The sequence below is a fragment of the Phlebotomus papatasi genome, chromosome 3 (assembly GCF_024763615.1).
Source record: "Phlebotomus papatasi isolate M1 chromosome 3, Ppap_2.1, whole genome shotgun sequence".
NCBI lineage: Eukaryota > Metazoa > Arthropoda > Insecta > Diptera > Psychodidae > Phlebotomus > Phlebotomus papatasi.
This window is the reverse complement of record NC_077224.1, coordinates 70,724,425-70,747,457: the sequence shown is the minus strand read 5'-3', so window position 1 is coordinate 70,747,457 and position 23,033 is coordinate 70,724,425. Positions and strand designations below refer to the sequence as shown.

At 35.3% G+C, this 23,033-nt stretch overlaps 2 protein-coding genes across 2 annotated transcripts; one reads left to right on the top strand and one right to left on the bottom strand.

Moving 5' to 3' along the window:
* Positions 1-5: 5 nt before the first annotated feature.
* Positions 6-6,865, top strand: LOC129808195 (rac GTPase-activating protein 1). The gene is made up of 3 exons (XM_055857963.1): positions 6-1,066; positions 5,143-6,016; positions 6,104-6,865. The coding sequence occupies exons 1-3, from the start codon at positions 258-260 to the stop codon at positions 6,284-6,286; spliced, it is 1,866 nt and encodes a 621-aa protein (XP_055713938.1). The 5' UTR covers positions 6-257; the 3' UTR covers positions 6,287-6,865.
* LOC129808191 (protein cramped) lies at positions 6,371-21,191 on the bottom strand. Its single transcript, XM_055857960.1, has 5 exons — positions 20,433-21,191; positions 19,939-20,365; positions 15,044-16,254; positions 10,789-11,665; positions 6,371-6,671 (listed from the first exon to the last, which is right to left on the bottom strand). Exons 1-5 carry the CDS (start codon positions 20,619-20,621, stop codon positions 6,448-6,450), a joined length of 2,928 nt encoding a protein of 975 aa, XP_055713935.1. The 5' UTR covers positions 20,622-21,191; the 3' UTR covers positions 6,371-6,447.
* Positions 21,192-23,033: the final 1,842 nt, after the last annotated feature.

The window sequence follows — 23,033 nt, the reverse complement described above, 5'->3', positions numbered from 1 at the left end:
CATTTGGAGATTTTACGGTACAAATGGCGTGCGTTGTTTGAAACGGTCGGATCAAGAGACTCGTGCAAAAATTGTTTTTTTCTCACAAATTTTCCTTTATTTTCCCATAATTAGTGTTGAAATCTGTTGCATAGTTAGTGTACAATCAAATTACTGAAAAATATCACGAGTTTAACTTAGTGGAGAGCAGAAAATAAAGAGTATCGATTCAGTGTCTTGGCGTCAGCATTATTTTTAAATAATTATATCTGGGAACGATGTCAGAACAACCAGATCTCTCTCTCCTGGCTCTATTTGATGATCTCACGCGATGTACTTCGGTGCTGACGGATGGGGCGTCAGATGAGATCTTCTTGGCCTTTCTGAAATCCTACCAAGATGTCAAGAGAGCTTTTTGTCATGGAACAGAAGAGATTCAGCGTTTGCAGCAGGAGCTGGACGATGCCCTGACCAATATATCCGACCTGGAGACAAAGCTCAACAATGCGAGGCGTCTGCATGATCTAGAAAACCGGATGCGCAAGAAGGCGGAAAACGAGCGCGACGATTTGGAGCGAAAGATGCGCATTTGTAGGGAACTTCTCATGAAGGACGGCGATGCCCGTGACGATGAGACCCGTAGTAAGTTAGCTTTTCTCAATTCTCCACGTCGCCGGCGCTCCTTCTTCGGCGAGCACACTATCGACGAAGAAGAGGGTGCTGGACGTCTGGGCTACGGAAATACCACGGGGTCTCTGCTATCGGACATGTCAGTGACTGTGTCCGAGGAGGATTTCCTGGACCACCATGAGAAGGCCCAGAAAAGGACAAAGTCGCGTCGGTCTGATGCAAATGCGTCGCTCGGGAAGCGTTTCCGTCTGAGCTCAGATGCCAGGCATCGCAGCTCCCATCGGGCCATGGAGATTGACGCCACAGACAAGATCGTGGCGTCAACCAAAGTCACAGTGCCTCAGAGTGGCGATGGACCCATTGTGGCAGAATCCGTGATTGAAGCCAGGCCATCAATGGAAGGACAAAATGAGGAAAAGCCGGCAGATGAGGAGAGATACATAACTCCAAGAAAAGGGTAAGCTAATCTTTTAAGGATTCTAAGTCCTCTCATTTAATCCCAAATTTGTTCATAAAGTCTTAAGGAAGACCCATCTAAAAATCTTTGATAGTTTTTTCTTTGAAAAATATTAAAAAGTAATTAACAGATTTTTCTACCTGTCATGCGATACTCAAAATTGAAAAAAAGATAGCATAAATGTTCGAACTCATGACTTTGATGCTATAACCCAAAAAGAGTTACACATATCTAAAATAATAAAAAAAAACTCAATTACAATTGAATTTTGGTAAAAAAAAATATGACCGATTTTTAACCGATTCATTACCGGTTAAAACCGATTCAGACTATCAAATTTTTCAAATTTCTGAGACCTTTCCAATGAACCCAAATTTGCTCCAATCGGTTGAGAATTGAGCTCTCTGGAGTCATTTTAGCTTTTAATCTTGAAAAACTAGCATGAAGAAATGTTCGTTTACGTAAAAAAAATCGGTAGAGTTGGATAAGAATGGAATAGTAAGAATCGATTTTGAGAAACTGTTTCTGAAGGAAATAATTTTATAGAATTAGTATATGATAGAATTGGTACAGTTTAGTTTCTATTTTTTTAAGATCATCATCCGAAAACACGAAAAAAGTAACCAGTAGGGGAATTCTGTAATTTTCGTGGCATTGTCACGCGTGAGTTCGAAATCTGACAATGCCAATCGAGCTTTTTTGTCATATGAGTTCGAAAATGCAATTCATTGATTTTTTAATGAAATCCCTTTACTTGATCATTTTATGAAAATACAGTACGTCTTGGTTGATTTGTTTAACAAAATTCATTGTCATTTGAATTGCCAGAAATCTCAAATATGTGACTTCTGACAATGCCACATGAGCTGAAATGGCAATGTCCTGGCTACTCCAGGAGGGGAATTCTGCAACGCTCCAATTTGCCATATGACAAATTGGGTTCGAATCTTAGGAGAGCTTTTTCAAAAATGCGATTCTGTAGCCGTGACATTGCCATTTCAGCTCACGTGGCATTGTCAGAAGTCACATATTTGAGATTTCTGGCATTTCAAATGACAATGAATTTTGTTAAAAAAATCAACCAAGACGTACTGTATTTTAATAAAATCATCAAGTAAAGGGATTTCGTTAAAAAATCAATTAATTGCATTTTCGAACTCATATGATATGACAAAAAAAGCTCGAATGGCATTGTCAGGTTTCGAACTCACGGGTGACAATGCCATGAAAATTACAGAATTCCCCTACTGGAAAACCATGGGTCATATATGATCCAATCGTCCTTAAAGGTAAAACAGCACAAAATTTTCCAGACGACTAGTTTACTCGTTTGCTGTTATTTTTAAAAGATAAATAACTTGAATATATTTGTAATAATAAAAAAAAAATTAGAGTACGAGTAAAATTTAAATTGATCAAAAATTAATTTTTAAAAATCTCATTCAATTTTTGGTCTCAAAGACTCTTGAAGACTTGTACACAAAAACAATAATTTTTATGAAAAAATGTATTATTGTTTACTTCATTTTTAATTTTTATGATAAGGGAAGAGCACCAGCGATCGGCAGTGTTCCTCGGATCGTCAAGTTATGTCATATTATTGCACCAATTAAAATGAACTTTTAAAAATTATTAGCTACTTTTTATCATTTAACTCTTACAAGAATGCACTGCATTAGCTCTGATTTAATTTATAAAATCAAATTTCCGTGAGACACCTGATTAAATTCGTGACGATCCGAGGTACAGAGTACACAGTAACAAATACATCTATTTTTTATTAATTTATTGTAAAATTTTAAAGTTTAAACGCACAGATATAGTTAAATGGATCACTCATATACCGATAAGCATACACAAAAATGCCAAATTGTATTTTAAGGCTTATATTTTCTACTAAATATCGACCATGTCTCTTAACATTCCGATCCGGGGTACTTTTCCCTTATTCATTGAAACAAATTTCGCATACTGGTAAGGTAACACAGATATAAATGTCGCATGCCTCACAAATACAATTGGTCTTATAATACTTTTTAAGCACCGTACACCTGCGCCTTTCCTCAGTTTTCTTCGAAACATGTTTGATGGTAATGGGTAGGTGCAATGTTGTTTGTCTCTGGGAATTTAAGACGTACAGTTGCACATTGCTGTGGATCCGGGAGTTCTTCCGGAGTTAATGAGTGAAGACTTCAAAGTCCATTTCATCTACGTCTTGTTCCAAATATATTTGTCGCTTTCGTTCAGGACAAGATTGTAGGCATCATCGCTATCTTCCGGGCATAATATGTGGATGATTTCGGGTTCATTGATCATGAAATTTTTTTTCCATTTTTGAAGTCATGTACAAGAGTAAAAAGTTATGAATTTACAACATATACGCAGAAGTATCTTATAAATTATCAAAATATTACCCTCTTCAGTCAGTATTGCACCGGGAAATCTCAGCTAATTGATATATCACACAATATTACTCGAATAATTAACTATTTTGCGCACACATAAACAAAAACATGAAACAGTCTAACCTCAAATCTTCGAAAATCTACTAGAGACAAATTCGGTGTTTTTTACCTTTAAGGACGATTATTATAAAGCTTTTCTGAAAATACCAATAAACTATAATTTTTACTTTATTGAGAAATATTATGTATAGTTATTATAGTTTCCAGTCCCAAGAGGTTTTTGCTTAAAAGAAATTAGAAATATATTAAAAATATTAAAATTCAAGCACCAACGTGAAAATTTGAAAATTCGTTATTTTTGAGCTCAAATATTTTTTTATATAGCAAATACCTGGAGATTTGTAAAAAAATATCCTACACAGTAAAAAATAATTACTACGATTATCGCGTGTAATGGGAGAGCATCGATAATTGTAGTAAATTTGCAACGATTATCGTAGTAAGCAAAGTTGAAAAGCAAACAAGTTGAATTTTCGAAGTTGAAAAGCAAAGTAAGTTGAATTTTCCTTCAACAATTGTACTGAAATTACACAAAATATAAAAAGAAGAAGAATGAGTTCAAACGAAATTAGTTGAAAGTTGAACTTTTTGCTGCGATAATCGATTGAAAAATTACTACGAAAATCGAATTGATTCTATTACACGCGATAATCGTAGCAATATTCAATCAGACGTTGAATGAAGTTTATGCCATTTTGTTGCTTCATTTTATTACTATTATAGTAATTATTACTACTATTTATTGCATTTGGGCCATTATCGAGTTGAATTTTACTAGTTCTGCAATTTAATTGATTCCTTTTCAATTGAAAGTTGATTTTTTCAATGGTTGTTATTCGAAATTTCAACCAGTTCAATTCAACTAATAGAATTCAACTAGCCAATTTCATCTCTTTTTTACTGTGTAGATTCCTACATCTTTCTACTTCGTGATTATGTACAAACATTACAAAGAAATAACTTCAGGTAGTCAGGAAAAATAATTTTCTCTATGGGTCACGGGTGACCCAATCGTCCTTAAAGGGTTAGATTGCCAGACATTTTCAAACATCAAAGCTTCACTGTTACTTTTCTTTTACATGAGGGCCTAGTTCCTCTATCAGATGTACACTTAGTCCCGGCATTAAGTCCTTCTTGATTATGCACCTGACGGAATTATGCATATACAATTATGCTAGTTTGCCTACCATTGGGAGACAATTTATGAAATCATTTTTAAAATACGCCTGAATTGTATACTATTTTGCGACGCGGGAAATTTGAAAATATTATGCTACTTTTTCAGAATAAAATTTTAATTTATTTTATTAAGGTAATTTTTTTTAAATATTCTAACCATTTACTGAAGAACCCTGGCCAAAAAGTACTGTTTGTTAATGCATTTCTATTAAACAGTTGAATGTTTTTGTTTGAACTACTTTTATTCCGCACGAAATTCGTTCTACGGAAGATTTATTCAAAAGAAAGCCCGTGTAGATATGCAAATTTTCTCGATGCATTATGCCATTTCGCGCGATTTTTTCGATCCCGAAAATGTGCTTAATCCTGGGATTGAGTGTACTATTTCAGTCTATATTATAAATTTCTAAATCCCAGCTCTAATTGGTTCAGGAAATCCCCATCGCGCCGAGTGAAGCCATTGGCACCCTCTGCTCCACCCATGGAGGATCTCACGTCACTTGAGGAAGTTGGAGGTGCCACTGGACGCAAGGATCACGAAGAAGTGGTCTATGCCACTGTGCACAAACAGGCCACTCCATCTAGCGTCCAGAGGCAGCATAACTTCATTTCGCGCACATATTTCGGCACGGAATTCTGTGCTCAATGTGGAAAGCGCGTTCGTTTCGGAGGAATGGTGAGTAAGTGCAAGGATTGCCGAGTACTCGTCCATGCTGATTGCGCCATCAACTACACTGCCTGCTGTGTGCCACCGTCGGCAGGAGGACGCGACGGTAAGGGTACCATTAGCAATTTGGCTCCAATTCAGGGTCCAATGGTGCCACCGTTGATTGTCCATTGTGTCAATGAGATTGAAGCCAGGGGTTTGACGGAAGTTGGGATTTATCGGATTTCTGGGTCAGACAAAGAGGTGAAGGCGCTCAAGGAGAAATTTTTGCGTGGAAAAGGAGTTCCTCAGATCAACAATGTGGACATTCATGTACTGTGCTGCACTGTTAAGGATTTCTTGAGATCTCTGCCGGATCCATTGATGCCCAGGGCACAGTGGAGCGAATTCAGCAATGCTGTACAGAATACCAATCCAGAAAAAGTTCAGTCAGAGCTGTTTGAGGCCATTGAGAGGATGCCTCAAGCCAATCGTGATACTCTGGCCTTTCTCATTCAACACTTCCAGCGCATTGCTCAAGTGCCAGAAATTAGGATGCCAATTGGGAATATTGCCAAGGTCTTTGCACCCACAATTGTTGGCAATTCCGGTGCAGACGTCAACAATCATCATGCAATTCTGGCTGAGATTGGTATTCAGGTAAGAAAAAAAAATGCAATTTAGCCTTTTTTTTCAGGATTTTTTTATTTATTAAATCGAATTGGAAAAAAATGATAATAAATTCAGGTGAGCATCATGGAGGCCCTGCTGAATATTCCAACTGAATACTGGATGCGCTTCGTAATGTACGAATCCACATCAGATGACATGCCCAAGAGAACACCCTCGAGGTATGCTGTATCACCAATCCGGAAGCCACGCAAGGAGAAGTACTTCGATACTCCGCCCTACAATCTCAAAAGGAAGTAATGGAAACATATTTTTTTCACGCGAGTGTTGTATTTTTCTTTTTTCTTAACTTTTTCATTTGTATTACAAAATCTCAAGCGCACATTTTCTCCTCAAAACTATCTCATTTATTAAGAAACTGTTGAATTCGTCAAAAGAAAGAGACACATATTCCCATGTCCTCATGCGAATTTGTACATGTAATCCATGCTGGAGTCCATGTGATTCTCCTCTTGAGTGGCAGGAGGACGATTTGTACGGCAGCCAGACTCAAGATGTGAGTCCAGATGCCCCAGGAGGCTGCTAAAGCTGTAGTCGTGCATATTCTCCTCCAGCCACTTGCTATCACTCGATTCTCGAACCATTCGCATGGGGCTCATGGGAGGAGTGGCCGAAGGGATAAAGCCTGCAGAGTAAAAATTGCCAAGTGAATTTTTTTTATTCTGTTTCACATAGGAAAGTCTTTAAAAGATCTTTCTTGCTTCTGCAAAATGCCACTAATTTTAGTAAACTAATGAATTATATATGTAGTCATTTTGTTTTTTATAAATGCTGTAAACATTAGATTTTTCAATAAAAAAAATGAAATATAGAAAAAAATCTGTGTCTTTTTTATTCAAGACGTTTATAATTCTGGTTTCTAGTCTTTTTAACACTTGGATGGACCCTAGTGGCAGCCGCTGCCAATTTAGTTTTCAATTTTATTTTTTATATTGAAGAATATATCATTTCGCCTGGAGACCCGATTGAATGCGTGCAGAATTTATCTGGCTATTTTTTCGTTATAAAATTTTTAATAAAAATTAAATATTAATGTAAATATATTGCAAAAACAAAAAACTGCACTCAGAAGGACCAAGTGGCAGTTGCTGCCATATGCATTTTATATGGGACTTTGACGTTCTGCAGATGTAATTTTCTTGACTGTTAGTGTATAAAAGCCTTAAAAGAACAAATTGAAAGTGTTTTTGCAAATTATTGAGAAGAATTATGGGAAATATTGAATTGGGAAATATGAATAATTTTGGAAATTATTCAATTTTTCTCTTATTTCCCAAAGCTCAAAATCCATTTTGTTAAGCGAAGTTAATAGAAAATAGTTAATAGTATTAACTATTGTACATAAAGTAGAATTTTTGCTTTGAAAAATAAGAGAAAAATTGAAAGGGACAGATAATCCTAACCGGCAGCTGAGATTCTTAACATGAGCTAACTCGGAATGCATGCAAATTCGATTTAGAGCTGAAGTTGTGGGACGCCATTCAGTTATCTTGAATCAAATTCGTGAAATTATACAAATTTTGTATTTAAACCAAAATATCAAGGATTTGGATGAACTGGCACAAAAGTGATATATGGGTGAAATGTAGACCAGAATGTTCTCTATAATTTTCCCATAGAACATGATCTCATCGATTACTCAGAAGTCAAGATAAGCGAGGTTTTTTGTTTCTGAACTCTGAACTCGTTTTTTCGACCAGAACGCCCCAAGTGTTCATTTGATGAACTTCAACTATATCAAAGAATTGTTGTATTTTGTGAAACTTTCAATTTAAAATAGGGGCGGAGCCATTAAGAAAACAGAAAAAGGGGTGGTATTCAAAATGGCAGAAGGAGGGGTGGGGGGTCAATGCACTAAGTTGCAATTTTCACCCGATATATAACCTTTGCCGAAAACCGCAAGTCGATATCTTTTTTAGTTTAGGAGCTATTAAGCTCCAAAGAGCGGCCGGACGGACGGGAACGGTTTTTAGCCATCCATATATTCGTGATCAGGAAGTGTCAAAACACATTCTGGCAAAGTTTGGGGCCAATCGGAGGACATGAGATTTTGTTAGGATTATAGTAGGTGAGATTGTTAAGAATCTCACCTAATATTCAAAGGCTGCCGCATTCAAAGGCAGACCACTTTCCCTTACTCCATGATTCTGATGAAGATGAAAACATCGAATGGTTAAAAATCTTTAGATACAGTACCCAAGGAGGTGAAATTTCTGATTCAGACACTAGAAAAGAATTGACTGATGCTCCGAATGTTTAACACTTCGAAGAACCCTAACTAAAAGTGTCACGGAAGGACCAAGTGGCAGCCGCTGCCACTTATCGGATTTTACATAATATTTTAATATTTTTACATATATTTTAACATTCGGAGCCTCAGTCAGTTCTTTTCTGGTGTCTGAATCAGAAATTTCACCTGCTTGGGTACTGTATCTAAAGATTTTTAACCATTCGATGTTTTCATTTTTATCAGAATCATGGCGTCAGGGAAAGTGGTCTGCCTTTGAATGCGGCAGCCTTTGAATGTTTCAATTTTTCTCTTATTTTTCAAAGCAAAAATTCTACATATGAACAATAGTTAATAGTATTAACTATTTTCTATTAACTTCGCTTAACAAAATGGATTTTGAGCTTTGGTAAATAAGAGAAAAATTGAATAATTCCCATAATTATTCATATTTCATACATATTTCCCAATTCAATATTTCCCATAATTCTTCTCAATAATTTGCAAAAACACTTTCAATTTGTTCTTTTAAGGCTTTTATACACTAACAATCAAGAAAATTACATCTGCAGAACGTCAAACTGCCATATAAAATGCATATGGCAGCTACTGCCACTTGGTCCTTCCGAGTGCAGTTTTTTGTTTTTGCAATATATTTACATTAAAATTAAATTTTTATTAAAAATTTTATAACGAAAAAATAGCCAGATAAATTCTGCACGCATTCAATCGGGTCTCCAGGCGAAATAATATATTCTTCACTATAAAGAATAAAATTGAAAATTAAATTGGCAGCGGCTGCCACTAGGGTCCTTCCAAGTGTTAAATATAAGTAAAAATATCAAAATATTATGTAAAATCCGATAAATGGCAGCGGCTGTCACTTGGTCCCTCCGTAACGCTTTTAATTAGGATTCTACGAAGTGTTAAACATAATATTTTTCATTAGCGTGAAAATTATCAGTCATTGGTATCGTCAGAAAAATTACTTAAATTTTTTGGCTATTTTTGTACCTATCGTTCATAGAGGCAAGAAATACACTGAATCAGACTCTGTTGGCTTTTCGAAGGTTAGATGTAAGACGTTTCACAAGTTTTGTTTATCGGTTTTATTTTTATTGCTGATTTTCGGTCAGCAAAAACTGTCTCGTCGTTAAAGGGTTAAAGCCGTTTATAATTCTAGTTTCTAGTCTTTTTTTAAATTCGTTAACGCAATGAGTATAAATTTTGAGACTACAGTGCCTTCTGATGTGGGTTTTACGAACTTCATCACTTCTGAAAAATTGATGATCGTTCAATTCGTTCATTTTCCTTAATGAAGAATTTAATCGGTCCAGTAGAACCCGAGCTGAAAGGTCACTTACGTACAAAAAAAGGGGTGGCAAAGCGTCCCAGGCTTTGCGAAATGCTCGAAGTCGTGACTTAAATTCTATATATCTCAGAAGTAGTTTCACATCATTTACCATTTATCGGTTCTCAACCGATTTGAACCGATTCATATATCATTCAAAATATCCTCCAAAATTGTTTTAAAAGTATCGATTTTCGGATAAAAATTAGTTATCGGCTAAGACCCTGCTCAGAATCTATTGGAACTGGTTCAGTTTTGTGGGAAATTCCAAGACCTTTCCAATGAGCCCAAACATGACCCCATTCGCTTGATAAATGCACTCTCTAGTGTCTTTTTAACCTTTGACCTTGAAAAACCGTTATTAGGAATGATTCAAAGGTATTTTCGTCTAAGGACAAAATGTCCGCCCGGGAAATCTCAAAAATGAAAAAAATCGAAAATGATATTCATTTTGACGACACCGTTTGACAAAAACTCACTGAAAGCTGTCCAATAACCATCACGCAAGTGTTATAATTTAAATTTATTATAATATATTGAAGTATTATAACCATAGAGTTCAATTAAGGGAAAGGACACGCTAGAACATTAAAAAAAATGTAAAAATATAAATTTCTATGATCAGTGAAAAGCTCGAATCTGAGGGCTTCTTTTAGTGAGTACATCCTGAACTTTCTTTTTAGGTGTTCAACCACCGTGGGCCGCTATAAAAAAAATGTTCTTCCACAAAGTGAAGTGAATATCTTTAAAATGTTCGTCAAAATGGAGCATTTTGAAGTTTTTTTATCAAGCCCATTATTACAAAATACTCCATTTTGACGAAATCTTTTGCAATATTTAGAGGCTTTAATTCAAAATCATATAAATCAAATTAAATTAAGGAATTGCTATTCGACTACATGAGACATAATTTTTATTAACTTTCTGTAAATTTTTGTTTTTTTTTGGCTTCTAATGCCAAGAGCACAATAACTTTTGTTTGTAAACATTTTTTCAAAATTCCTATGAAAGATCCCATATCACTCTCATTGAAATGTCAAAAATATGTTTACAAAACAAAAATTATTGTCCGTTGGGCATAATCCTTGTCTCGTAGAATTAAATAAAAAATAATATAATAAATAAATAAAAATTGCTGAGTACAAATAGGCAAAAATGACTTACCATCCCCCATAAGTCTGCTGTCGTCATTATCTCCGAACCTCAGGGAAGGCAGTGAGAGTTCCATGATGCTCCTGATGGCCGGATTGTCCTCAATATTGAAATCATCCTCTTCCGTTGCCTCTTCCTTCAGCACTTCTTCAGCAATCGTCTCTACCTCCTTCTCTTCCTTCTTCTCCGCTTCCTCAGCCTTTGTCTGTGATGTCTCCGCAATCCTGGGCATCTCCGCCTTCTGTTGAGCTGTCTTGGAAGTGACTGTGGCAGTTGGAGTAGAAGTCTTTGCAGTGACACTCGTGAACTTTGACTTTGTGGTCTGAGCAGAAGTTGACACTGAGGGAGGCGATGGGGGCTCCTCATAGTCCACACTGGCAGTAACATAGCTGGGCTTTACTCCCGGCTGCAGTGGCAGAATCCTCTGAACGACAACTTGGCGCGAAGGGAAAGCACTTCGATGGGATCTTGGCTTGAGCCACCGAAAAGCCCTATTGTTGCGCATCACATTGATGTACCTGTAAGAATCTGGGAAATTCCTCGGAGGCACCACCGGATGCTTGAACAGAGCCCCATCATTGCTGAACAATTTGCTGTCGCTCTCCCTCACCTTGAAGCTCTTGTCGCAAATGTGACCACAACTACATGTTGTCCTCCGACGTCCCGTTCTGTCCATCATACTTGAGATCAACAGCAACTGACTCAGTTTCCTGCCAAGTAGAGTCTCTGTCTCTCTATCGCCCGGAAGACAGGGTTTCTCCGTCATCAACTTACTAAAATCTTCACTTTCCAGAGGTTCCATCTTCACCGGACCACCTGAGTGGCTTTCCACAGAAGCTGCAGTAATATCAGTTCCCTCCTGTCCCGTTGGATTATCAGTGGATTCCACCTTTTAGGAAAGATATTACGTTTGGTTTTTTTTTCAACTTGACAAGATTTACTCATTTTTATTTTTAATGATGCAATTGAAGAAAAAACCGATTTTCCAAACTACAAATACAATTTCCTCGACTAGTAATTTTTCAAATATTATAGTACAATTGTTTATTCATTTAATATGTAGAGAATTTCAAGGCCTTTCCAACGGTGGCACTTTTTTTATCATCGTTTAAGCCATTTTTGAGAAAATTAAAAAAAAAACTATAATAAATAATCTCTAAGACCGCCATCTTGAAATTATTTCCGTAAGGAGAAAATGTAGAGAAATCCAATGAGAATCCGTGGAAGATCTTCAATTATGTCCTATTTCAATGGAGAATTATTTCATAAGATGAATTGAAATCGTATTGACTGACAAAAGGCTTCCAGTGCCTTTTTGACTTGCTCTACATATTTTAATAAAAAATCATGGCTCTGAGAAGATGGCTCCCTGACGTTTAATTTAACATCTCTATTAAAATCAAGAGTCTTGTCAATTCGAAGCATTAGCTGCTGTTCTTTTGAGAATATTTGTAGATGAATGGCAAGGGTTAGGGAACCTATCGAGGACCTAGGAAACCTACGGGAAACCCATATATTCGGATATCGGAGCTACTGCAATTACTTATGAGTTACCTCTTGACATAGGATAAATTAAGCTAATTCAAAACCTGCTCCAAATGGAAATTTTTCGCTACTCCAAATGGAAACGTCATTGTTTTCGTGATAAATACAGTACCAAATTATTATATTTATATATTTTCTATACCAATTTCATTATTTAGTTAATTTTGCTCCAAATAGAGCAAGAATCCATTCATATTCACAAATTTTTATTTGTTAATTTCTCAGAAAAATTAAAAGTGTACCTTTTCACCATCGAATTTTTCATCGATCGACCATGTTTTCCAATGAAAAACACAATGAGGTGACTGTTGTTTATTCGTTTTGTTTAACATTTATTTCATATTTCTGGCTAATTTTAGATAAATTAAGTGCTGATCTTTATTGTTAACTCTTTTGCGTCAACAATTTTTTTGACTATTTACATTAATTGAAATCTATCTGTTTGTGCACGACATCATAATAGAAGGATGTAAGATTCTTGACTAATTTTCTCAAGACTCCAGAAATTCAGAAAAAGAAAATATTTCAGATCAAAAATCACTAATTTCGAACTTTGTAAAATGACTTTTCTTTTTCAAAATTTTTATATTCATTTATTTTTTTCAGCAAAAAGTTCTTTAGGAACACAAAATAGAATATCCAAAGATTGTATATTGTATATTTTGATATAATAAACTATACTCTCAATTTTCTAGAAAATCGCGTAGAATTTTCCGAGTCATATATGACCCTATTGTCGGCAATGGAAAAGTTTATGAAAGTGTTTACGTTCCAACAATGTAGTTGGGACAGGTGGGACATTGTTTTTCTTTGTGAAAAACAGAAGGAAAATATCTTGCTCCTGGACATTTCATCTTATATCTGATGAATTATAACAGATTTTGCAATATTTTGGAGTATTGTGCAAGCGTCCCATATTGTGTAATCGTATTGTGTGTGAATAAATTTTCGTCAGTTAAATCAGCATTTGTCGTAACTTCCTTTTGACAACTTTTCAGGGGACGAAATTTTCAGTTCAGCTTTATTTTCCTTAAAAATGAGCCCCGAATATACCGCAATACTTGTCGGGTACTAATGCCCCCGCAATACTTTTGAGTCAAAATAATAAAAGTGGCACTAATAAACTGTAAGATAACTTGAGAAAATCTTTATAAAATGATTTAAAAGCTGAGATATTGAGATATATGTACGATGAAACACAATAAGATTTTATCGTAACTTCCATCGTTTATAAAGCCATAACTTCCAATGTATGGAGATCTTGGAAGTTACAACAATTTTCAAAAACACATTATATCAATTTTAATTACTCTAGTGACAATGAGTGCCTTTATTTCACTAAATTAGTCAATTAAACTGTTATCCCTGTCCCTAAAGGTTTTATTTCATAAATGTTATGGAATAAATTTTGTGCGCCGCGTTATTTGTTTTGTTTTGAATTAATGACAGATAGGCAGAGAGTTTTTCTCACTTTTTTCTCACAAATATCGAATTAAAATTATTTAATGTTGCAGTATTCGAACTGTGTTTGAATATATGAAAGAGTTTGTGAACGTTTTAATGAGAAATATTAAATTTTTGCTGCAAATTACAAACGCCGCAAACAAGCAAAAGAAGTTACGGCAAATGCTGATTAGAGAAAATTTTGTATGAAAATTTGTCGTAACTTCCCCAAAAATGGAAGTTACGACAAATTCTGATAAATTTTTATTAATTAAGGGCACTTACGATAATTTTTGTTTAAAATAAATTTTAATGGGCTTATAAAAGTTTCTTTTTCTCAAGTGAGTTTAATAAACAAAATTACGCTGATTCTAAATATGTATTATATATCCTATATATCCCAAAATCGCAAAAATTAAGTTACGACAAATGCTGATTTAACTGACGAAATATGTAGATAAGTTTATTTTTGCCAAATACCATTCAAAATATTGTGACAGAGACTGTTCAAGGGATTACACAGGAAGATTCCTTGAACACCAGGAGTACAGTGTTCATCACAATAATGCAATTTGCCATGGTTCTAGCCAAATTAATAACTTCAAGCAAAAAAAACTCTTAGAAAGCCCGTGATATAGATTTTGAAAATGGTATGTATACTTCCCTTGAGGACAATAGGGTCACATATGACCCGGAGTTTTTCCGAGTTTTCACGCAATGGAATTTTTTTTTCCTCTCTGAACTATTATATTTGATCATAAAGCATTAGGAAAAACTCAATTTTACATAAATTCACTTGCTGAATAAAAGTGTGACGCGAAAGAGTTAAATACAAAATTTGTATAATTTCACAAATTTGATTCAATATAATGAAATGGCGTCCACCAACTTCAGCTCTAAATCGAATTTGCATGCTTTCCGAGTTAGCTCACGTTAAGAATCTCAGCTACATAAGCCGGTTAGGATTATCTGTCCCTTTAGTCAGGAAACTCAGAGGGAATCCATATGTATTTCAGAGAATTCGAAGAACTCTTACATATTCTTTCGGGGAACCCGGAGAATCTATGTTTTATCAATGACCCGGGAACTCGAGCCACTCTGATTCCTTATAGTTACCCCTTGCATTTTTCTCCAAAAATAAACTGTCTAAAGTTAAAGAAGGAAAAAATTCTCTGTTTCCATTTGAATTTGCGAAAAATTCCCACTTGGACCAAGTTCTGAATTACCTTAATTTACCCTAGGATGCAAATGATATAATTTAATAGAAAGTTAATCTTACCTTTGGCGGAGGATCCACCCATCGGTATTCGAGTGTAATCTTAAAGTCACTCCCGAACATCACGTAGAGATCCCCAAAAGTCATGTCACAGACATTATTAACGGTCCAGCCCTCCTTGATCTTCCGCACGACCTCTTCGCTGATCAGTGGCTTAAAGGACTTCGTGAAGCTCCTATTTGTCGTTGGAGTATCTTTCCTGTGATTCCACTTTGGCTCCCTCTTCTTCTTGTTACCAGTCACTTCCTGGACAGTCTTGGAGGCAGGTTGGGCAGACTCAACTTTCACCGGCAACTCCTCCTGGGGCACTTTTTTCTCCTCCACTAAATCCTGAGGTTCAATCAACGGCTGAAGATTAGAATCCTGATTATTGGTAATCACTGAGAAATCAATAGTCTGGATGCTAATTGTTGTCGAGGAAGATGGTTCTGACTCTGAAGTAGTCTGAACTGTTCCACCACGGGATTTCTTCATATCCGGTGATTTATTGTCACTGCCACTGTCATGCCTCTGACGCTTCTGTGCCCTCACAAATTCCCTATGAGTCTGCCATTTTTCCGGAAAAAGTGATTCCCCCCGAACTGTTGCCCCAATCCGTTCTTCATAGGAATTCAGGCAGATGTTGTAGCTACTGCTGAATTCTGTGAGATTGACCATTGGCCTGTGAATGACAGTTTTGGCCGGTGGAGCAAAACACAGAAGTTTTTCAGCATTCATCAATTCGACTTTCAGTTCATTCTGCTGATGCTGCTGCATCAATTTGCAAGTCTTGGACTTTGTGCCACTGCTATGGCACTGAGTGGTGACATTTCTTGAGCACAATCTAATCTCCTGACTCCTCCATTTGTTCTGCATCAACTTCAGAACACTCAGAACACGCTTCTGTAGCGGAACTGATGCTCTAACCCTTGGATTTTGGGCAATACTCTGTACCCTTCCCCAAGATTCCATATTTGCCGGCACCAGAGACACCTCCACTCTCTGTGGCAGTTTAATCTCCTCCTGCCACTCTTCCAGCTGATTGAGCTTCCTCAGAGCCCGACACGATGGTGTCTTTATCCGGATATTCTTGCCCTTTTCCCTAATTGTCACATATCCACGATAAACAAGCTCCCTCAGCTTCATGCAAGCTTTCTCATTCACAAATATCAACTTCCGACGCATCTCCCCATAGTTTATCAGAGCATACAGCTCCTGGGCATATTTACGAACATCTGCAAAAACACATTTTATCGATTCAATTTTCTTCATCTGAATCATCGATTCAGCGCAGACTAGACTATGAAAACATTTTTTTTTCTCCCCCGAAAAAAATAAACAATCTAAAAGGAAAGAGATTAAAAAGTCCAACTGCGCTGTATTCTGTTTGATATTGTAAACAGAACAGAGATAGAGTGGAAGAGAATTGTGCAAGATTATAAGCATGAATTAATAATTGCACAGTTATCTCATTAAGTCCCACATGTGTCCCACACAGAGTGTCACGATAAATGACAAACGGTTTTAGAGAATTTTTGCAAAAAAAATTAAATATTTTTCAACTTGAAATATTATTTTTAAAGCAAAACTATAGATTGATGTAACTTTCCTTTATGCTACATTGATCAGAATCTGCTAAAAATGACTAAAAATGACCACGCCCCCTTCTGAAGTAACGACAAATCAAAGAAGAGAATTGAAAGGTGCCGCCCACTAATAAAAATAGACCACGCCATCAACAAGATTTAAGCTACGAATATTTTGTAATAATTCTAATACAATATTTTTCACAACTTACGCGTTTATTTAAATATATTCTCGATATTCTCCAATGACATGAGTGGGCGTGGCTTCCGGAACTATGTAACATTATTATTTTAATTTTGTCATCTTTTATAAATACATGATAACATCTGCAGTAGAACAAGCAGTATGCCATTAAAAATAAAAAAGAAATAGGGGAGACTCGGGCAAAATTTGACGAATCGATAACACTCTATGCAACAGTGATTTTGTCCCTGGGTTCTCATGCTATTTTTTTATTTCTAGGGTCAAATGATTTACAAAAATAGTTATCATTTTGATTTCATTTTGTTTTTGGGCCTGGAATCTAGGCAAAACCGTTTTTACAGTTTTATGATACTTAGGTGTCTATATTTCCAATTCTGCTGAACCGATTTATTTCTTAATATGGGAAAATTTCTTCTCCTTTACGTGCCCGATAATCCTCTGGACACATGAGGTTCAAATTTTTTTTTTAGGGGAGACTGGGGCAAAAAGTCGCAAAACGGATATTTTATTTTTTTACAAACTACTCGAGCGCTTCAAAAATTTCTAATTAGCACAGTTTTATAGGAAATTTACCGCTCTACATTTTTGTGAAAGTAATTTTCCTCTATTTTCTAAGGAAATACGTTTATCGAGCCAATTTCTAAAAGGTAATTTTGTGACTATTCTCAAAAATGCTGAGGCAAATAGTACCAGACATTGGGTATTATCATATTTTGATTCGCTTTATTACAGGCTTCCGTAAATTTGAAAAAATTCTTTGTGGACATATTTTCATAGAAAATTTGTTCATCTACATCTTTGTAAAACACCGTTTTCTTTGCAGGAAAAGTGAGAAAACGATAAAAGCGCTTTTCAATCTATTTTAGAAAAAAAAACACACAAAAGACTACAAATCGTTTGACCAATGCAAACAATAAGCGACGAAACATAATAATGACGTTTCTTTTCGCCGTGAGACATCAGAAATTGCTTTGCTTTTTCGTTACTTTTTGCTCTATACCTTTTGTTACTTTTTACCCCAAGTGGCCATTTTTAATAAAAGGATTTCTTGAGAAAAGAACTTTTGTGAAATTCTAAAAAAGATAGCGGATTCGTATTCAAAAAATCCAAATTATTTAGAAAATATTCACCAGTCCATCAATTTTGGAAAATAAGTAGGTAATAATTGTTATCTTCTGCAAGGAAAATATTTCAAAAATAGGGCTAAAAATTTCGATATTTTTTATTTTCTAAATTCTTTGTTCGAATTTTAAGAAACTTTCGACATTGAAGAAGGTCCATGGAGGCTATATATATAGAAAAAGAATTGAGCCGCTATCTTTTTTACCATGGAAGATATTGAATTTTGAATTTTTCGATTTGTGACTTTTTGCCCCAGTCTCCCCTATTGATAGATTTTAAAACATATCATAAAGGATATTTTGTTTGCTTAATAAAAAACAACAAAACACATAAAAGAACATAGGGGAAAGGCTCATAATTTTTTCCAGTTTCTTATTTTGGACAATTTGAGGATAAAATTGGACACTAAAAATAAATTGATTAAAATGATGGATTTTTATTCTAATATTTGATGAATAATGAATTCTATATTAATATTTGTTCTTTTTGGAAGATTTTAACACTAAATACGTAAAATTTTGAATATAATTTGAGTTGAAATTGCTTTGTTGAAAATTCAGTGTGAGCAATTGCTTACGAGAAATATGACAGAATTTCGTGTTTACTTCAGTCTTATTTAGCTGTGGTTTCTTTGCAATGTTTCTTCGCTTTTTTGAGTGATATTAATGATTTGTACATTTGACCTGAAGTGAGATCGGCCTGGTGAATTAGATTTTTCGTGTGAAAAATGGGATTTTTTTAAGACATTTACCAGTGAGGTGACATTCCTTATTTTGGACAGGTGTTTTTCTCATGTTTTTCTTACGAAGTTTTAGCTTTTGTGATGACTAGGTTAGACAAATGCCTGGAGAAACAAAGGAGAATCATCTCTACGAAAGAGATATAGCGAGAAATGCCTTGAAAGGCTCCTGGAAAGGCCAGGGAATGAGCGAATCCGCACGTACTTGGAGTACCGAAGTCAACCCACTTTAATGAATGATATGGAAAGTTTCCGGGCTTCTTGTGACATTCTACGTTTCCCTTACATGAACAGGAAGAGGACTTGGTAAGATTGGTTCATCAAATGAAGAACAATGGGCATCCTATTGAGGCGGATTAGCTGTCCAAATTACAGCCAAGTTGGCCAAATTAATAAACAAGTTGTCCAAAATAAGAGCCAAATTCACCTCTATCAATTCATTTTTAAACGTATTAAAACTAATTTTAGTAAAAATAAGACGATAAATAATAGCTTGCTAAGTTTCTAAACAACCCTTCTGAGAAAAGAGTAACAAAAAAAGTCAATTAGTATCGAAAATATCGCACTTCAAACTTAGAACATCGATGCTTACAAGCAGACTGTCCCAAATTATGAGCCTTTACCCTATTTGGAACATGCTAAAAATAAGTATAAATACAACCTCTTATCCAGAATAGTCTAGCTTAACAATGGAATTTTGCGAGCTAAGCAACTATTCTTACATTTTCTTCCAATTTTTGTTTGATTTTCGAAACATTTGAAGCCGTCCTGTTTTTCTTTCTGATTTAAATAGTTTTCACAAATTAAAAAAAAAATAAAAAAATCATTTGCTGGATAACTGCCCCGGTCTCCCCTAAAGTTAAAAAGTTTTGTGAATTGATGAAAAGAATTAAAATTGAATAAAAAACTATAATTTATTATTTGGTTCAGGCGCTTTAATTAACATAAATTTCCTCACTTAAAAAACTTCTATCTTTGAATTAATTGTGCGAAAGATTAATTACAAAAAAAGCCCCAATTTCCCCGAGCATTTTTTTCAATTTTTTATTTCAGTGGAAATAAAATGAAAAATCAACATAATTAAAAAATGCAATTAATTATTCAAGAGTAGCACATACTAGTGCACTCCCTCCACTTTTCTCTTGCATGAGAGCATCTTCTTTGTTTCTCGGAACAAAGAACATCCTCTGGGATACATTCTCTGCGTAGAAGGACAAAGAATCTGGAAAAATGTATTTTGAAGGTAATGGGAAGAATACTGACTTACCGTCTGAGAATTTAAGGTACTTGGAGATTTTGTGGAAGGTCTGGTAGTACAGCTGACGCACCTGGACCATCTTGTACATGGGCTGCTCCAGAGGTTGCTTCCTCTTGAGCTTGTGATTCATGAAATGTGTGATGGCATCGAAATCTCGACCGTACTCATTGAGAGCCTCGAAGAATATATTCCTCTCCATGTTACTCCAGACAGGTCGATTGATACGAGGAGGAGGAGGAGTTGGTTTGGGAACAACAGTCTCTTCCTTGGACTTGTCCTTCTTTTCTGGTGGAGGCGGAGTTGGGGGTCTGGCTGTGTCCATTCGCATCTTTTGGATGACTCTGGCACTTGTGCGCACAGCATGTCCACTGTCCGGACCCCCAGTTGGCGAGAAAGTTACACTGCCCAGCAACTCTCCCGCCGTCCCAGGTAGATTCTACCGGGGAATTGGAATGAAGTTCAAAAGGATTCCTAGAGGGATTCTAAAATAATCTACCACTTACCTCAATCTGCAGGAGATAGCTGTAGTTGGATGGTGTTGGTTTCCTCTCATTGTCCACAATCTTCACCTTTAATCCATTCACATTGATCTTGGCAGAATCCTCACTTGTAGATTCCTGCTTCTTCTCTTTCTCATTCACATCCACCACCGCGGGAGTATCTTTTTTCGCGATTTCTGTCCCCGTCTTCATTTTCCCTACTCTTCCCCACTGTTTTTCACTTATTCCCAAGTCCGGGAAATCACAAGATTTAGCAAGAAATTAATTTACTTTTGCACAACATGGCGACTGAGAAAAATTCTTGACGCACTTCTTGCAAGACAACTTTCCCACAGAGCAAAATTTCTTCAGCACTTTTTACCACTTTCTCTCCATCCGGCTTCCCCAAAACCCTGCGGAGATTGTAGCCAATGACCCAGGTAAGTTTCCACAGCAGTCAATGACCCCGTCCAATGCCTCAAAAGGTCAAAAAACTATCAATAATTTTCCCATATAAATTTTGTTTTTGTGATGGCGGATTTGGCATCATTTATTTTTCCATCAACTTTCTAGGGCACTTTTCCACGACAATCTTAGCGGGGAAAGCACGGAAAATCACTTAAAATCACGGTTGAAACATGTTCCTCAGGAAAATGTACATTGGAACACGTGATAAACAAATAAAATCAACAAATAAATCAGCATAAATAGCGCAATAAATTAATACAGCCAAACAGCAATTTTTTGATCACTTTTGTTTCTGGGGGCCTGTGTGTATATTTTAACTGACATTTCAATTTCTTCTAACAGACAGCAGCGCTACCAGCGGTGACAGCATTGAACTTGGGAAATTATATTTGAAATTTGATACAAAAATTTAAATTTCTAAAAATAGTTTCATTCGGGAAAATTCTCAGAATCAAAAGAACACTTGAAAATAAAATCAAATTGGATTATTTTTGCATTTCTGCACATGAAAATTGCAATTTTTGGAAATAAAATTATAATTTTTTCTGCCTCAGACACTTTTTTAGATCAGGAAAATTTTAACAAATCTAAATTCATATTATTTGGCACCAAATTTGATTGAACTGTAAATTAGGTTTATTGTGATGCTAAAGAAAAAAGAAGAAAAGTACGAAAAGTGGAATAGAGAGATATTGATAATGCTTTGTATTTTTTATGCGAGACGTTCTAATTCTAATCTAAAATAAAAAAAATGTGAATTTAGATTTAATGAAATTTTCTTGACATAAACTCTAAATCTAAAAGGTGTATAATAGACTGTACCAGGGGCATGACATTTCCTACTGTACCATAGTTCCATTTTTTCTTTACTGCGTTTAGCCTGGAAAATTTCAGTAGGGGAAAGTGCCCATGCTTGATACCATTGGAAGCTTCGTAATGACTAAATTTTCTATGTTTCACAATATATATATGTGACTCATCGCAACCATATTTTAAAAACTATGGGAAAGTGGCCAGTTTTTAAAATATATTGCGAAGTCACGTTTATTGAGAAACATAGGAAACATTTAATAGTCATTCATTACAAAGCTTCCAATGGTATCAAGCATGGGCACTTTCCCCTACCCTATTAGTACTTAAAAATAACACATTCCAGGAATTATTCAATCAATTCAATGCAACCAATTGTGGATTTACTTTTTTCTTTACCTATATTTAATAAAAAAAATACAAGTGTTAAACCTAGATTAGCTTTATAAATTTTGATTTCTTACTAGATGAATAACGATTAATATTCACTGATTTACGATTGCGACAAATTGGATGTGCGCGCCCTTTTCTTGCAGAAGTGTTAATTTTCGATAAATTGAGGATTTCAGAAAGAAACGGATGGAAATTTCGATCGCAAGAAATATGAAATTCTCTCTATCTAAAAGGTGTGGAAGCGGCATCATTGCAAATTCGGTTTATTGTGAGTAAATTTCAAGGGTTTTTATTTCTGCAATACTAATTTGGTTTAACAAATTAATTAACAATAATTTTATTTAGGCTATGGATATTACTTAAACATTTATAAAATAAATTTTTATACCTTCGGCATACTTTTTAGCTCAACATAATTTCATGAAATCAAAATTCGGGTCCTTTTTCCTTTTCAAAGATTTGCATAAGTCTGCCTCACTCTTTCGATCTCAAATTTGGACTGAACTAAATTTAATTTGGAGAGATGTATAAAAGAACAAGAAGAGTATGAATGAGTAGGCTCATATATGACCCTAAAGACGCGAAAGAGTTAAGGCTTAATAACGATTTTAAAATTAAATTTATTTTTTTAGTGAACTTTAGAAAGACTATCGCACTTTTTCGATTTTTTGTGTTAGCCATATAACTTAAAAAGGTTTTAGGTTATGTTAACCATAACCATAAAAATCCAATAACATGTTTTGTGTGATAATAATCTCTAAATAAAAATTCTATCAAGACGAGTTCTCTTTAATTAACAATAATTTTTAGCTACGACGAAAAAAACTGACCAAAAACTCATTTAAATTTTTAATGTACGAAGTATAACCTTAGAAAATTAATATATCCTTTCGTATATTTTCTTAAATGCTTGTCAAATAAAAAAGGGATTTTATAAATCATCGAATTTTAGAG

Excerpts from the sequence above, each read along its gene's own strand:
- LOC129808191 (XM_055857960.1), bottom strand. The coding sequence starts at position 20,621 with ATGAAGACGGGGACAGAAATCGCGAAAAAAGATACTCCCGCGGTGGTG. Across the intron at positions 20,366-20,432 it reads GCTATCTCCTGCAGATTGAG|AATCTACCTGGGACGGCGGG; the intron begins GTAAGTGGTAGA and ends ATTCCCCGGTAG. Across the intron at positions 16,255-19,938 it reads GTACCTTAAATTCTCAGACG|ATGTTCGTAAATATGCCCAG; the intron begins GTAAGTCAGTAT and ends GTGTTTTTGCAG.
- LOC129808195 (XM_055857963.1), top strand. The coding sequence starts at position 258 with ATGTCAGAACAACCAGATCTCTCTCTCCTGGCTCTATTTGATGATCTC. Across the intron at positions 1,067-5,142 it reads TACATAACTCCAAGAAAAGG|GAAATCCCCATCGCGCCGAG; the intron begins GTAAGCTAATCT and ends TAATTGGTTCAG. Across the intron at positions 6,017-6,103 it reads TGGCTGAGATTGGTATTCAG|GTGAGCATCATGGAGGCCCT; the intron begins GTAAGAAAAAAA and ends TAATAAATTCAG.